The 15,522-nt window shown below is 43.8% G+C and overlaps 1 protein-coding gene across 3 annotated transcripts in view; it reads left to right on the plus strand.

The window, feature by feature from the left end:
- The first annotated feature begins 949 nt into the window (after nt 1-949).
- The window catches only part of RAP1GAP2 (RAP1 GTPase activating protein 2), a 207,442-nt gene continuing 192,869 nt past the window's right edge, over nt 950-15,522 (plus strand). For all 3 annotated transcript variants that reach the window (XM_077836315.1, XM_077836316.1, XM_077836317.1), the window contains exons 1-2: nt 950-1,047; nt 10,276-10,311. In XM_077836315.1, coding sequence (XP_077692441.1) covers nt 1,004-1,047; nt 10,276-10,311 — 80 coding nt within the window. In that variant the 5' untranslated portion in view covers nt 950-1,003. The remainder of the gene's footprint in view (nt 1,048-10,275; nt 10,312-15,522) is intronic.

Below are 15,522 nucleotides of genomic sequence, written 5' to 3' on the forward strand. Positions count from 1 at the left end.
CCCCGCCCAGGGACTGCAGGGACATGGTGCTGGCTGCTTTCGAGAGAGGCGTGGGGCCAGGGCAGGCAGGGAGCCTGCTTTAGCCCTGCTGCACCATGGATCCAGCCTGCGGGCCGTAGTTTGCCCTCCCCTGCCATAGGCCCTCATGGGAAAATCCTATAGAACTTAACAGGAATGAAATTAATAGGGTTCTACAGAAATTTAATTGGGTTCCATTACATCTTTACAAATCTATAGGGCCAGATCTTCAGTTGGATGAAATCAATAGCGATATTCTGATTCATACCAGCTGAGGATCCAGTTCTAACTGAGTTTAATACCAATGGGTGAGATCCTTTCTATAGGGTTTTTTTTTTTAAACTGTCCTGCAGCATTCTATAAAAAGGCTAGAATTCTATTAAATTCCATAGGATGGCCCAGAAAACTGACTGCAAGGGAGTAGTTTTCTGTTAAATTCTATAGGGCTTTTCCGCAAGAGGAGCCTGTCATCAACTGACAGGGCTCATTTGAACAGCAAGCTTCTGATTTCAGTGTGATGCTGAGGACAAGTTGGCATGGAAATGCCTCATTCAGCTGGTGGCACAGTGATCCATTAACCTTGGCTTCACCTTCGGCGGCCCAAAAATGTATGCTCCACTATTAGGAGACCTACAGTCCTTGCGCTGTATATTGAAAAGCGTTAGAAAAAGGAAACTGAAGTTTTAAAGAAGACAAGTTAACGGCCGCCGACCCAGAGGAGAAGCCCCCTCTGTAATCAGCGCTTGCACAGAACTGTAGCACACGCTTGCAGGAAGTGGTGAGAGTGGTTTTCCTCCCCCAGAGCTCAAACTAAAGGCACAGAATAGCTGGAGGGAGCACACTTCATGCATTGGCTGTGCCCACTCACAGAAGTGCCCTGTCTTCCTGTTTGGCTTCGAGCAGTGGGGCTAAGGTACAAGTGCAGCCGTGGACGGGGGCCACTGCCGGCAACGCTAGGAAGAGTGAGCACGGCCAAGCAGCCACGATGTTTCATAGGAAACGCAGCGTCTCGTTCGGAGGTTACGGATGGTGGGTGATTTTTACCATTCACTTTGTGGGGCAATGAGCGGAGAGGAGGGGTTTTTTGTTCCGTCTTTGGTTTCCCTGCGGTAATTTAAAGGGGAAAACCCTTTGGTGTTGGTAATGTCCTGCTTTGAAGTAGAACCTGCAAAGGAAAGTGTCTTCCTTGTGCATTGTGAGAAGGGGAATATCTGAATGCTTTTGATTGAGGGACTTGGATTTCTTTGATTCCCCTCCTTCTGAGATTTGACAGGGACAGCCTCTCTTAGCATAGTGGTTCGGTGCTTTACAGTCCATTCATCTTTTGGCACGAACACATTGTTCGCTTAAATGCACAATTGCAAGAAGAGATCTGCGTGAATTTCAGTAGCTCCTCACTAGGTATGTAATCTGTAGTAGCAGGGATGCACTGTCTAATGCTATAGTGAACACAGCCATTTAGTCGCTCTGTCTCTTCCCCTTTCTTCTTCTAATAAATAGAGTATTGTGGTTTCAGTATACATGGAAGAAGAGTTTATTGCACTTCCCATCAAGAGATAAGCTTCAAATCCATCTCCTAAACTGTATTACGTGCATCCAGGCATCTTGCCTGATTTACTGTGGATGCTGAGTCCAGGATGGATTGTCAATGACTGTTTGATGGATTGCTGTACACTTTATCCTTACTAGCTAGTGCTGGACTTGTCACCTGTCTCCTGATTTAAAGACTGATTGATATTTCTGGCCAGATGACAATTCAATACCCTCTTCCCTGCTTCTAAGAAGTCCAACTGTGGTATGTTGCGATCAGGCCACAGCAGTTAATGGATGTATCAGCAATTTCATCATCAAACCAGTCATTAAGGTCTGTCCCCATCCACTGGACAGATACAGCTTGGGCAGAAGAAGGTTCCCTTCAGGCTACCCTGCAAAAGTTGTTCATTCGAACTTCTAGGGGTGAGAGCGTAGTTCGCTTTGCCTTGCACATTCAGTCCTGAGCGTGCCCACTCAATGTGTGCCAGTTGTGATGTTGCTTTTAAGTAGAGCTGGTCAAAAATGTTCTGGTGGAGCAGTTTTCTGTTAGAAAATGCTGATTAGATGAAATCAGAATGTTTTTGAAATGTTCCTTTTATTAAAAAAAATTGACGAAAAATTATCAAAGTGCTTTGTTTTGATGTGATTGGTTAGATTTGTGTGTTACATATACAATAACAGTTTAAATAAAGCGCTTTGATAAGGTCATTTAAATACTTCCAAACCAAAATTTTTTAGAATTTTTGTTTTGCAGGAAATGTCGACTTTGTTCTGATTCAGGATGAAACTTTGAAATGTCATAATTTCCTATGGGAAAAAAATCTAGGCTTTGCATGGCTCTAGTTTTAAGGTAGCCTGGCAGTTGCCCATGGAGAACTGGATTTCAATCCCAACAAACTCATTTGACGTAGACTGTCAATGTTAACTGCTTCAATCACAGACAAGCTAGCTCAAATTCAAACCAGCTCCCATGAGCTGAAATACCTCTGTTTCCTCGCTAGTTTACTGAATCATTCAACCCTTGTCCAGGTTGCGTTTCCTTTCATACCTTACCTTACTAAGCATAGAATTAAACAATGGGTCGTCACTGCACCTTTGCATTTTCTTTCACAACAGCATGAAAAAAAAAGGACAAAGCATCAGCTGTAACTTCGAGTTTCCTGCCTCCATCTGGCTTGCGTCACCATCTAAATGCTGATTCATTTTAAATAATATTGTTATGGATTTTTGTTTCTATTATCAGGATCAGTGTCTCCTTCATTCCGATATTGTCAGAAGTAGGGGAATGTCTGCAAACTTATCTGGGCATAATCCATGTGGGATATGTGTTATAACACTGATCAGCAGACAGTGAAACCTGGGCTACAGGTCTTTTGTTGGGATGGGGGTGAGGGAGAACGGGTGCTATAGGAAAGGCCCCAAATGAAGTCGATGAGAGAAACCCCACTGTTACATACATCATTGGAAGATGTAGCAGGCAAGGTTAACGACTTCTTGGCAGCTGTTCAGAATTAAGACTTCAGTAATACTAATGCTTTCATACACTTAGGCCACTCTAGATTAGACCTGAGTTTAGTGCATCAGAGTCCTTTGACTCCTCTTTCTTCAGCCCCAGTTGTACCCCTCTCACGCATGTGGAGTAGTGCTTACTCGCATCTCCTTGAAGTCCATGTGACGACTCAGCATGCAGAATCAGGCCCTCTGATGGTATCTGTTGCATAACAGAGCACTGTTCTATTGTAGGGTTGCCAACTTCGTAATATTTAAAAATCAGACACTCCGGCAGGAGTGCCAGAACTTCTCCTTCCCCCTGAGGCCCTGCCCCCTATTCACTCCTCTTTCCCACTCCCTGCGTGGGTCAGGAGCAACTCCCCTACAGAGCTGGGGCTGGGAACTGCAACTGCCTGATGCAGGTAGGAGGAGGCCCCGGCTGAGTAGGGGCTGTCGTGGGTGATGATTCGATGCCTCCTTGCCTCCCCCGCCCACAGTAACAAGACATTGGGTGTCCGGTCAGGAGATCTGACTGGATACCATCAGGTCCCCTTTGTGACCGGACACCTGGCAACCCTACATTCTAAGAGCATGAGGTCCTGTAACTTCATGACTGGAGCTGCTCTCTAGCCGATCCATACACTCCATCAGGTATGAGGGGAAGGTTAAGGTTGAATTCTAATGGGACTCGTGGAGTAAAAGGTTAATCAAAGGAGTAAGGGTAGTAAGCAGGGCTTTGAATATATCTATATTGTAATACATCACTTTAATTAAATAGGAAGCTTTAAGAATCATGAGATCCGAGAATAAGGTTTGCAGGAGCCCGTGACGTAGCAGTGTGATGTGTCTCCCGCTGCCCTCTGCTTGTGGGAAGCTCAGTGAGCTATCATGAGGTGATAGTGATCTTTTCTGTTCTTACAACAGATTGCAGCTAATGAGGAGCAGCCAGGTGAATGTGGAGTGCCACCCGAGTGCACGTAATGCCATTGCAGCAACTTATGCCGTTGTGCAGAAATCTAAGGGGCACCTCACAAGCTGAAGTCTCTGGGAGCTGTGGAGCTCAGCTCTTCACCGAATCAGGCCATTTTTAGAAAGAACATTAGAATGGCCATGCTGGATCGGTCCAGGGGTCTGTCTAGCCGTCTGTCTAGCCTCATATTTTATCTCTGACAGTAGCCAGCAGCAGCTGCTGCTGCAGAGGAAGATGCTAACCGTGCTGCAGATGGCAGTTATGGGAATCTTCAACAGGGAAGATTCCTCATCCACAATAGTTACAGCGTTGGCTTAAGCGCTGAGTCACAAGGCTTTATGACCCCTCTGAAACCCTGGTGTGTTTTCTTAATATTCATGATTCTAACTCTGGATAGTCTTGTTACCTACACAAATGACAGTGTACATGAATGTAGATGCTGTCTTCTGAAACTCATGTGGGGAAAATCTGGCCTTAGGATTTACTGTGGCAGGAGAAATCTAGCAGCTTCTGAAGCCAATGGGAGTAAGTAGCGCAGGATCAGGCTCTCTGTAACCATTGTAGTTCAATTAATTGTATGTGATACTGTTGATTTCCAAAGCTGACGTTTGGCTGAATGCTAAGTTAAAAAGACAACCATGGGAAGAGCGGCCTCTGTGTTTGTTTACTAGAAAGGAAGTGATCTGCTAATTCACCCAACACCTATATCTATTTATCTTACCACAGTAGTATATCTGTACATCTTGACAGACACACCCTTTCTGTGGGAACCCCGTGAACGAGATTTACCATCAGGGAGGTTACTCAGCCAGACCTGAACTCATCTTCGAGCACTCAACAATTTCCAACACTGGGCCCAACACAGATGCGATTTTCTTTTCTGTCTGCAGTATTTTTTTGCACAGAATAAATGTCTGTTGGCCAGCTTCAGGGCTTCTTGCCATTACACCACAGCTTCTGCTCTGTTTCTGCTGGCGATACTGAGTCAAAGTGCTGGACAAATCGTAACAAACTGAATCCTGTGAGGGGGGGAATTATTATTTTTCCATTTCACAGAAAGGAAGAAGCAGCCAGGGTTCATATGATAGACTCCTGATATGCTCTTACCCGCTTTCATTCTCTTCCCTGCTCTCTGCCTTGGAGAGCTGGCTGTGAACAAGCTCTAGTACGATGATCTTTTTGCAGGCTGATGCCAGTGGAGACTGGCCTGGAAGTGAATCACCCAATCCCTCTCCCACCCACCCCCCCAAGTCTGTTTCTCTTGCATCATGAAAGTGAGGGCTGCTGCCAAGCTTCTGAGTGAATGCTAGGGGAGCATGCGTCAGTATGGGGCACATTCTTGCTCCTGTCTCCGTGGCTGCGTAAGGACCTATTGGCCACGGAACCACTGCGTATTTGCTGTGCAGTGGGTGGCCCGGTGTGTGTGTGTGTTAGGATTCAGGGGGTTCTGTAGGCAGGGTACTTGCACTGCAGCACATGGTGTGGTTTTCTGCACCACAAGCAGGCTCGTGTGAAGGCTACTGATTAAAACAGGTCCCAATTTTAGTCCCCTTGAAACTGTGGTTTCCTTAAGTGCCGTTTGTTTTTCTGTGAAGCAAAACAACAGCAACAGACTTTTCCCTTCTTGCATTTGCATCGGTATGAAATCCACTCACTGCAGCTCTGCTGTGTGGTCTATGAATATTTCAGCCCAGATCCTTTAGGAGCTAACTGTCTCATTTACCCACAATCCCCTTGGGTCATTTGTAGCAGTAAAAAGTTTAGGCAACAGACATTTGCACCCGAAAAATATGCTTTAAGATTCAACTTGATTTACCAGGACCTGAGAACAGCTTTATCACATAATAATGAATAATGCTTTTAAAATCTGCCTTATGCATGGAGTGAATCCAGGAGTGTGCAACTCATGGCATGCTTTATTTTAGAAACAATAATGTGCCCACTTTTTGGGAGCGGAGAGTCTGAGCAGATGTTAAGGGAAAATCGTTAAATGACTGACGAGCCCATTAAAGCCTACGGGGAGATGTCTATTAACTTCGGTGAGACCTGGAGCCAGGGCTCTCAGATTCCAGATCATGGGTCTGATCCTGCAAGCCTGACTCAGGGGAGTAGCCCTTGCTCAGGGGAGTAGCCCCATTAGCTTCAATAGATTGGGCCCTGTGGGCTGCAACCCACTAGTGCAGGGGTTCCCATGAGCTGTGCGAGTCTGTGATGGTGGAGGTCAGGGGGAGACTGAGGGAGCTAACCTGTAGTATGAAGAGAGGCGTAAGTCTTACTTGTGCACTCTGCCCCCAGGCTGTCACCTTGCCCCACCTCACCTAGAGAGACCCCCTCCCCCTCCCCGCCCCTCAGAGGGGCTGAATGCCACAAACTGCCCACTGTTTGCATAATAACTATGCCTGCACCCTGTATGGGGGCACTGGGACACAAGAGGCTCCCTGTACTCTTCCCCCCTTTCCAATTGCCCCCCAACACAGAGTACAGGCATAACTTGTCCATTTGTTTTATACAGCTCTGCAGTACGTTTTCCGTAGGATCCCAAAGCTTCTGTACGCTGTAATGAAATGTGCCTTGTAAAAGGGGAATTTTGACTGGACTGTAGGGACTCCTGGAGTAAGAACAACCCTTTGCACTTATATTGTGCCTCTTGTCTGGGCTCTCAAAATACGTGACGAAGGTGGGTAGGGAAACTGACACACAGTTTCAGGTAGGGAAACTGAGGCACAGAAAATGAGTGAATCACCCAAGGTTTCCCAATGAGCCAGTGTCTGGGAAATAGAATCCAAATCTACGGAGTCCCAGCCATTTTTGACCCTACGAACTAGGGAAAAAAATGAATTTAAAAATGGTTAGAGAACCTTTGTCGCATGGCATCTTACAATAAATGTGGACTCGATGGGCATGATCCAAAGCCCATTAAAGGTAGTGTGGGAGGTTTGATGTTGCATTCAATAGGCCTTGATCAGGCAGGCCCTGCCTGGATCACTGTCACACCAAATACAGATTGGTTTCTCCTGAGTTCTGAAAATAATTTGAATCTGGAGATTTTAAAGAAGGTTAAAGTAACTTGTGCAATGGAAAAGACACAGCTTTGCACTAGGCTCTTATAACACTTGGGAAATATTCTCTGGAGGAAGGCAGGAAATGCAAAAGTGTATACACAAAGTTCGGGGGAAAGTTAAATTTAGCGTAACTGGCAATGGGTATTGTGCAATAGTTAACACGTGGGAAAGAAATGTGGGCTAAACCAGGTTTTACATTGAACTATTTTGAGACTTGAGAATGGAATGCTAACATATAGGACTGCAAAGTATGAGCAAGGATCTGATCTCACTCCACTGAACTTGCTCCTCTGTTGTTAACACCATCCACTTCAATGGACCCGTGCTAGAATTATATTAGTATAATCTGGAATTGCATAACCTGTTGTTACATAATTAGCCCATGTGGCATGCACTCAGTGGGGAAGTTCAGTCGTGGGAGAGGAGTTCTGTAAAGTTACTGGTAGATGGGAAACAGTATTTCAACAGCATTAAATATTTTTTTGTGATCACGTTGTAAAGAATGATTTTTGGATAAATGGAGTTAATTCCACATGACCAATAATGTTCCATTTGCAGTCATTGCCAATAGACATAATTTTACATTTTGAGATATTAATACTAGTTGCCTTAATTTAGGTTAATATTATTGTGACGGGTTGGACCCCCCCTTCTGGGATGCCACCTGAGGTACTGGGATTTCACTGAGCCTCTCTTGTTCAACCAGCCTGGGTTCCCTCTCACTGCTTTGCTGAATTAGGCTCTCCAGTCTGTTGCAGCACACATACACAGATAGGGCCACACCCCGCTGCAGTCACAGACTGCAGTCAGCTCTATATGAGAGGACTCCCCCAGTACTCACGTGCCCACCCCTTTTGGGAGATAAACCCAAAATAATACTGTCTTGCACTGTATAGAAAAATCTGCCCAGCACACGCTCAGAAAAATCTGCCCTCTTCCTCAGTGTGAAGAGAGATGTGCACAACTTCTTGTGCCCCTCCAGTTATAAATTACATAAACTGGGCTTAATAATAAACAAAATAAGTTTATTAACTACAAAAGGTTAATTTTAAGTGAATATAAGCAGTAACAGACAGAACAAAGCAGATTACTTAGCAAATAAAAAAAATACACAAGCTAAACTCAGTATAGTTGAGAAACAGGTTACAAAATATAATTTCTTACCCTAAATGTTGTTTTAGGCAGGTTGCAAAGTTTCTGTGGTTTAGGGTTCCAGTTATATTTCTTTTCAAACTGGACCCCGTCTAAGTCTGGACTCCCTCCTTGCCTTCCCTTCAGGTGTCTTTTGCAGTCTTTCTTCTTGGGCAGACAGGCCATAGAGAGGAGGAGTCCCATTTGCTTTCCTCCCCACCCTTAAATAAGATTTACATAAGGTGGGAATCCTTTGTTTCCCAAACTTGACCCCCCTTCTCTTTCACTGGAAAGCTGTAAGAAGTCCCAGATAATGTTTAGTGTCAGGTGACAAGACCACCTGACCTAGTAGTGTCACAGTTACGTCCTCCGACATCTCCCAGGAGGGAGAGAGATTAGTATCTTCATGGTTTTGTTGGTCCTTCCTGATGGCCCATCAAATCTGAAAGCCTGTTGTCTGGTGGGTGTCTCCCCAATATACATCCAGTTGTAATTGTTACATAGTCCATATTCCTAACTTTAGGTACAGAAATGATACATGCATACAAAATGGCTAATCACATTCAGTAAATTATAACCTTTCCAATGATACCTTACAAGACCCATCCTGCATAAAGTATATCTGTTATGTTGTATCCATATTATAAGCATATTTTCATAAAGAATATGGAACGTAGTGTCACAATTATTTCAATAAGTGTTCCATGGACACTTATTAAAAGTACCAAATAAATAGATAATGGCTTGGGATCTCGTAAACCACTAGGAATCAGACTCCAGCTACAATTTGACAGTACTATCTTGTATGTATACAATGTGTCGCCTTTTGTCTGTGGATCTGAAAGCACTTTGAAGACATTACTTACACTGTACAAACAGCCATGATGGGGTATGTATCAGCCCCATGTTACAGCTGCATACATCGAAGCACAGAGAAATGACAATCCCAAGGAAACGTAGCTAATTGATAGGACAGCTGTGTATAAAACTCAGGAGTCTTGCTGTCTCCACTTGGTCTAGCTACCTGTCCACAGTAGCTGTGGAGTCGCAGGTCAGAGTTACTAGGATTTGGTAGAATGTTCTTGGTATGTTTAGTTTTGTCAGACCTTTTTTCCTACCTATATTTTAATCTTCCCACAGAACAAAACCTTAGAATGCACAGGTCTTCTGAAGCATAAACCTTTCTAGATTGGGTCTCCTATTGGATGTAGTCTCTCTGCCTTTCATCATTCAGTTATGAGTGTGAATTTATGTCTCACATCGCACAGGTTGTAGTCAGTGCCTGAGAAAACATACATTGTTGGGAGGCTCCCAGTCCTGCAGACTGGGCCCTGGACTGCATGAGACCTGGGTTCCATTCCTGCCTCTGCCACTAGCCTGTTGAGTGACCTGGGGCAAATCACTACCTCCTTGTGCCTCAGCTTCCCCACCTATGAAATGATGCTTTCCTCCTTTGTAAAGAGCTTTGAGACTTGCAGATGAGAAGAACTACTTTACAGAATATATATCAATATAGCTGGACTTAAGTGGACTATTACTGGTCAGGGTATGAATGAAAACCAACAACAGATTAGGAACATCAGTTCTGGGGAACAGTCACTCAATGGGACCTTCATTCTCCATAGAAATATAGAGGAAAATCTATTTTTACTATGGAGTTGTGCATCCACAAATTTACTGCTGTCTGTTACTGCTGGAAGGATTTGTTTAAGGCTCTGAGTTATGATGTTCAGTGTGTTAAATGGTACAAGGATGCTTTTGAATTAAGTACCATCAGTAAACAATTCATGCTGTGTTGGATACTGTGTTACTTGCTTTATGGTGTAATTGAGCAGCATGTTCTGTTTTGGGATTTCAATGAGCTGTTCATGGTCAAGACTTTGCACCAATGAACCTCGCTCCGGCCAGATAAATGAAACTTCCGAAGGAGAATGTCGGGATAGTCAATTTTATCAGCAGCCCTTGGGTCTCCTAAGAACACACAGTGTATGAGGAAAAAGACATTCTAGGATGTCTAACAGATCAAAAAGCCCATTGGATACTTAGTAACACTCTCTTTTCTTTTTTCAGGATTGACAAAAAAATGCTCGCCAGTCTGAAGATCAAGTAAGTAATCAGAATTTTCTCTGATATAAAGCCATATTTGTGTGAAACTCCTAAATAGGGGACCATATTTGCAGATCCAGAGAACTTGGGATTCTGGTCAACTAGTTTTCCCTCTGGTTTCCAATCAGTGGACCAGATTCTGTTCTCAGTTATGTTGGTGTAAATTCCAAGCCGCTTGGTTAACGTCCGTGTGTTTGCAGTAGCGTAATTCAAATCAGAATCTTACCTGCTGTATATACAAGCTTGGAAGAAGCTTACTGGCAGGTAAATCTTAGGTCAGCAAAACCAGGTTTTATTAGCTAAACAAAGGTGGTCTAAACATTTCCATTCTGGAAAGTTGTATGTCTAACACTGGGGTGTGCAATGTTTAGTTGAAAAGAGAGTACTAACTCTCCCCAACAAACTATTGTCAGTTCATTTTTTCAGCCACTGTCTTTCTTTTGATTATGTCCAGTCCATGATCCAGCCCTTTGGTGCATTTTGCATATATGTATAGAATAAGATGTGAAAGTCCTTGATTTGCAAGCATGTGCAAACTGATTTATTTGTTCCCTTTTAATTTCTGGTCGGTAATATGGGTTTGCTGAGTATGTGTTCTTGTACTATATAAGTATTCCAATTGGCTGGCTAAGATGACAGTTGTTCGTGACAATCACAACAATCATAATGTGCCACACTTACTCCTTTTGGATGGTATCTTTCTCCATGAGTAGTTCCCTTGATTACGAGGGGACTGCTTGAAGAGTGATTTGCTACTTATGTGAGTAAAGGTGGCGGAATCTGGCCCTTATGGATTTATCTGAATATGGTTGGTTTATTTAGATGTATAGAAATGCTAAAAAGTGCTCATCCACATGCTCTAAGTCCCTTTGACACTACTTTATAATACACCCTGACTGCAGCTGTACAAGTGAGCCAGGCAACTTAAACTCAAATCATTTCCCGCCTTTGATTCCCCATCTTTACAGTTCCCATGTTTGCAACATGCCCTGATGTTCCGTAGCCTTGGGCTATTTTAGACAAGAGGAGGAGAGCGAATTCCCAAGCTGTAGGGTATTTTTTTTTTTTTTTTTTGGTAGCTGTTGTCCAATTACTAATAAAGTACAGTCCTTGCTCGGTTAGGGTGCAAAGGGCCCCATCACAAGACATAAGCATGACTTAAATCCCATTGAAGCCCTCAAAGCAGGGCTTGAATGAGGCACAGGCTTCTGCACAAGAGTGAATTTTACTTTTAGAAAATGTAGGAAGGATTTCTGGGAAAAATGTCCTTGACAGCGAGATCCATTAGACTGGGGAAAGGTCTCCAAAGGAAAGGGGTGGCAGTCTAGTCATTTGAACGACTTACAGCTGGACAAAGCACTGGAGAATGTAGGTTCATAAGGTATAATCCTGGATCCGTTAATTTCTATGGAGCCAGCATCCCATAGACGTTACGGCCAGTAGAGACCATTATGATGATCTAGTCTGATCTCAATATACTGTGGTCATTAGCTACTGGTGGGTGGGAGGGGAAATGGTTAGGTAAGATGAATAATTGGTCTTTTCCATCTCTGTTTTCTATGCTATCCTCCTTTCTATAGCAGAGCTATTTTTATGCACAGCCCACTGCTTATTTTTCTTTGAAGTTCAAGGTGAATCATGTGCTAAGTGATTATAATAAATACAATTACTGTCTTTTAAGTCTGTCTTAAGGCAGGTACTGTATAATTTATAAACTGTCAACTTTGCTTTGGAGGGAAAAAAAGCAACTGCACTGGCCATTGCTGACCTTTCTGGCATAAATCTATTGACATGTCACTTTCACTGTGTGATTTCTACACCTTTACGTGCTTGTCATGCTGTACCACTGAACAAAATGGGCCTCTTTTTTAGAAAGATGTGCCCATCAGTGGTTATAGGATGTAGTTGGGTTGCTTAGCTTCTCCAGTGCTTCTATTGGTAGGCACAAGTTCTTTGTTTTAAGTTTCACTAGGAATGGGCTTTTTCGAAGGTGCACAAATCCCATGGAACCCCACAACTCCCTTAGGCTGCTTGGAAAATCCCAGTTGAAATGTGAAGGTGTCTAGGGACTTTCTGTACAGCTTCTTGCATTGCATTTAAGATAATCAGCTTAATTATACATGGAAGAACTTGGTCTTGGTCCATTTATGCTGGGGTAAATATTCATCCCTCACCCCATGCTGTACCTAGAATCTAGAAATCTAGAGGGACAATATGCACTCCTAGTCTGAGTGCTGCCTTTATAAGACTTGTCTTGCTACTACCGCCCAATGCATTTTGTTAGCTTTCACTTGTCTGTTGAAAGGACCCAATGGTTCTTAGGCCCTGATCTTTATTAGGGTGCAGAACCATGGAAGGTGCAAATGTACGTAAATACAATTGTTTCTGTCCTTGGATCTCGTATGGTAGTGAGGACAGGGTGTCTGAAACATGTTAGTACTGCGTTGTAAAATGATGCGCCATATTCAGCTCAGCCAGGAAATAAAGCTCTGTTTGGCTTGCACCGTTCTCAGAAAAGAATCCCTGAACCATCTTTTGGTATCAGTAATGCTAGTGTCACTCCATTGACTTTGATGGAGATGCTTGGGATCTACAGCCCTCCAAAATACCAGACCATGCCACCCTTACTTCTGTGCTGCTGCCTTCAGAGCTGGGTGGCCAGAGAGCGGCGGCTGCTGACTGAGGGCCCAGCTCTGCAGGCAGTAGGGCAGAAATAAGGGTAGCAATACCGTATACCATGCCATCCTTACTTCTGCACTGCTGCTGGCGGTGGATCTGCCTTCAGAGCTGGGCTCCTGCCCAGCCCTGAAGGCAGCACAAAAGTAAGGGTAGCAGTACCACAAACCCCCCCCCCGCCAATAACCTTGCCCCCTGCCCCCAACAACTCCTTTTTGGGTCAGGACTCTACAATTACAACACCATGAAATTTGAGATTTAAATAGCTGAAATCATGAAATTTACGATTTTTAAAATCCTGTGACCATGAAATGGACCGTGAATTTGGTAGGGCCCTAATCATGGCTCTTGGTGGTGAAAAGAGTGGGAACATGAGAGTAACTCGGCTATGGTGACCACAGGTCTTGTAGCCACTGTGTGAGTTAGATCTACTTTGAGCAAAGTTAGATGAGACAGTGGTTCACGTACTGGAGGCTGGTCTGTGATAGCATTTCTCTGAAACTCCTATTGGTGGAGCCTCGCTGGTGGGAGCAACGTTGGGAAGTCTTACAGAAAAGAGGCTAACAGTGACACAACCATAGAGTGCAACAAAAAGGTGTAAAAGTAGCATTACCAATTTATTTTGCGGACGAGGAATACACAGGGTAAAAACCTAGTGCTATTACTACACACGTTACAAAATGTATTTCATGGTCCTCCTTTCATGATGACTATTCCTGGCCAAATTTGGATCCACAGCACCATATGGGACACTTGCTTAAGGACACGTCATCCTTTGCTTCTTGTCTTGACAGACTGTCCAGTCACCCTGGTTAAGTTGACAGCTAGCCACTTCCTCCTGGTAAATTTCTAATGCCCCCTGGATTTCTTTGTTATGGATAGACTGCAGCACATCCTGAACATTTGCCACTTATGAATCAGTGATCTAAAGTAATAACGTTCCTAGCTCTAGGCTCTTGCTGCTTGTCTTGGCTCTCATCAGAGTTTTTCATCTTGTTCTTGATAGCTAGGATTTGAAAGCGATTTCCATCTACCCTCACTACTGCTGTGCCCACTTTACTATCTATGAATTGGAGACCATCTCGTCTCGGAAAAATTTGAACCATTTTTGTCTGATAGCCTTGCTGAGTACCACTGACCACTATTGTGTAGTCCATGAATTCTGCCAGTAAGTTTTGCTTTAGATCTATCCACAGTCATTCCTGTTACTTGTTTAGCCTTCGAGCAGCTACTATTACATCTCCTTTTTAAATCTAACAATCTCCACAGCTTGGGGCCTGATCCAAAAAGCCAATTGAAGTCACTGGGAATCTTCCCAGTGTGATTACTGCATTGGCAGAACTATATTCCAAGAACATTTTGCCAGGGTTTTACTCTAGAGGTTTGTCAGTTAAAGCAAACAGTTGCCTCTCTCCATGTCTGAGGACATTATAAATGCTTTGTGTCTGGGTCCATTGGCATCACCAAGACAATGCGACCTTTTCATTTCTAGGGAAGCTCCTCAGAAAACTGACCAAAGAAAGCATCGCACTTCACTTAATAATAACTTGAACTATGGCTGGAAATACAGGGCCTGAACTGCAAAGGGCTGAGCATCTCCTGCAAAAGAATGAGCACCCACAACTCTTATGGGTTGCCCAGCACTTTACAGAATAGCAAACTGAGTCAGATAGAAGTGAGATGAATTGCCCAGTTTGCCTAACTCATATTGTTTACTCTCTTGTTAAGTATCCCAAATCTGCCAGAGTGAATTGAATCTACCCTAAAACAGCTCGCGCCCATTAGACAGAAACAGAGCATCAGCACCTTTCCTTTTCGCTGGGGCCAGCCCAGCGGTGGCCATCGCATCAGCGAGTGTAAAGTTCATGACCTCAAATCACTAGCTCTGCCTCATTCCCTGAAAAGAGTGTTTTCTGTGTACACTGTGATTTCTGTGGACTTTGCCCTTTCTGTCTTGTACGAAGGATGCCGGATATGTTTCCGGAGAATGAAGAACTAGTGTTACTGATGTGTTAGTAACAGCAAATACTTCTGGGGTACGTATATTGTATTCGATGCAGGCCTTTCCTCGGGCCCTGATCCTGCAAAGGGATCTGATAGCATTGTGGTCTGTGCTTGCAGATTCCATTACAAGATAAGACTCATTCCTTATTCTGGTGATGATGCCTAGTGGGTATGGCACCGAAGTAAGAGTCAGAAGACCTGGGGTTCTAATCCTGGCGCTGCTATAGGCCTGCTGACTGGTCTTGGGCAAGTCACTTAAACTGTCTGTCTCTCTCTTTTCCTTCCCACTCTTCGGTTGTCCTGTCTGTTTTCTTGTAAGCTGTTTGAGGCAGGGACTGTCTTACCATATGCATGTACAGTGCCTTGCACAATAGGGTGGCAATCTCAGTGGATCCCTCTATGCATTACTATAATGCAAGCAACAATACTTGGGACATGCTCCCACTGAGTTTGAGATAAGATGTATGGGTAATTAATTTCTCTTGTATTTCCCCTAAAATCATTGCTTGCACAATTATTCTTTATTTAATG

Source organism: Eretmochelys imbricata, chromosome 17, assembly GCF_965152235.1.
Source record: "Eretmochelys imbricata isolate rEreImb1 chromosome 17, rEreImb1.hap1, whole genome shotgun sequence".
NCBI classification, from domain to species: Eukaryota; Metazoa; Chordata; order Testudines; family Cheloniidae; genus Eretmochelys; species Eretmochelys imbricata.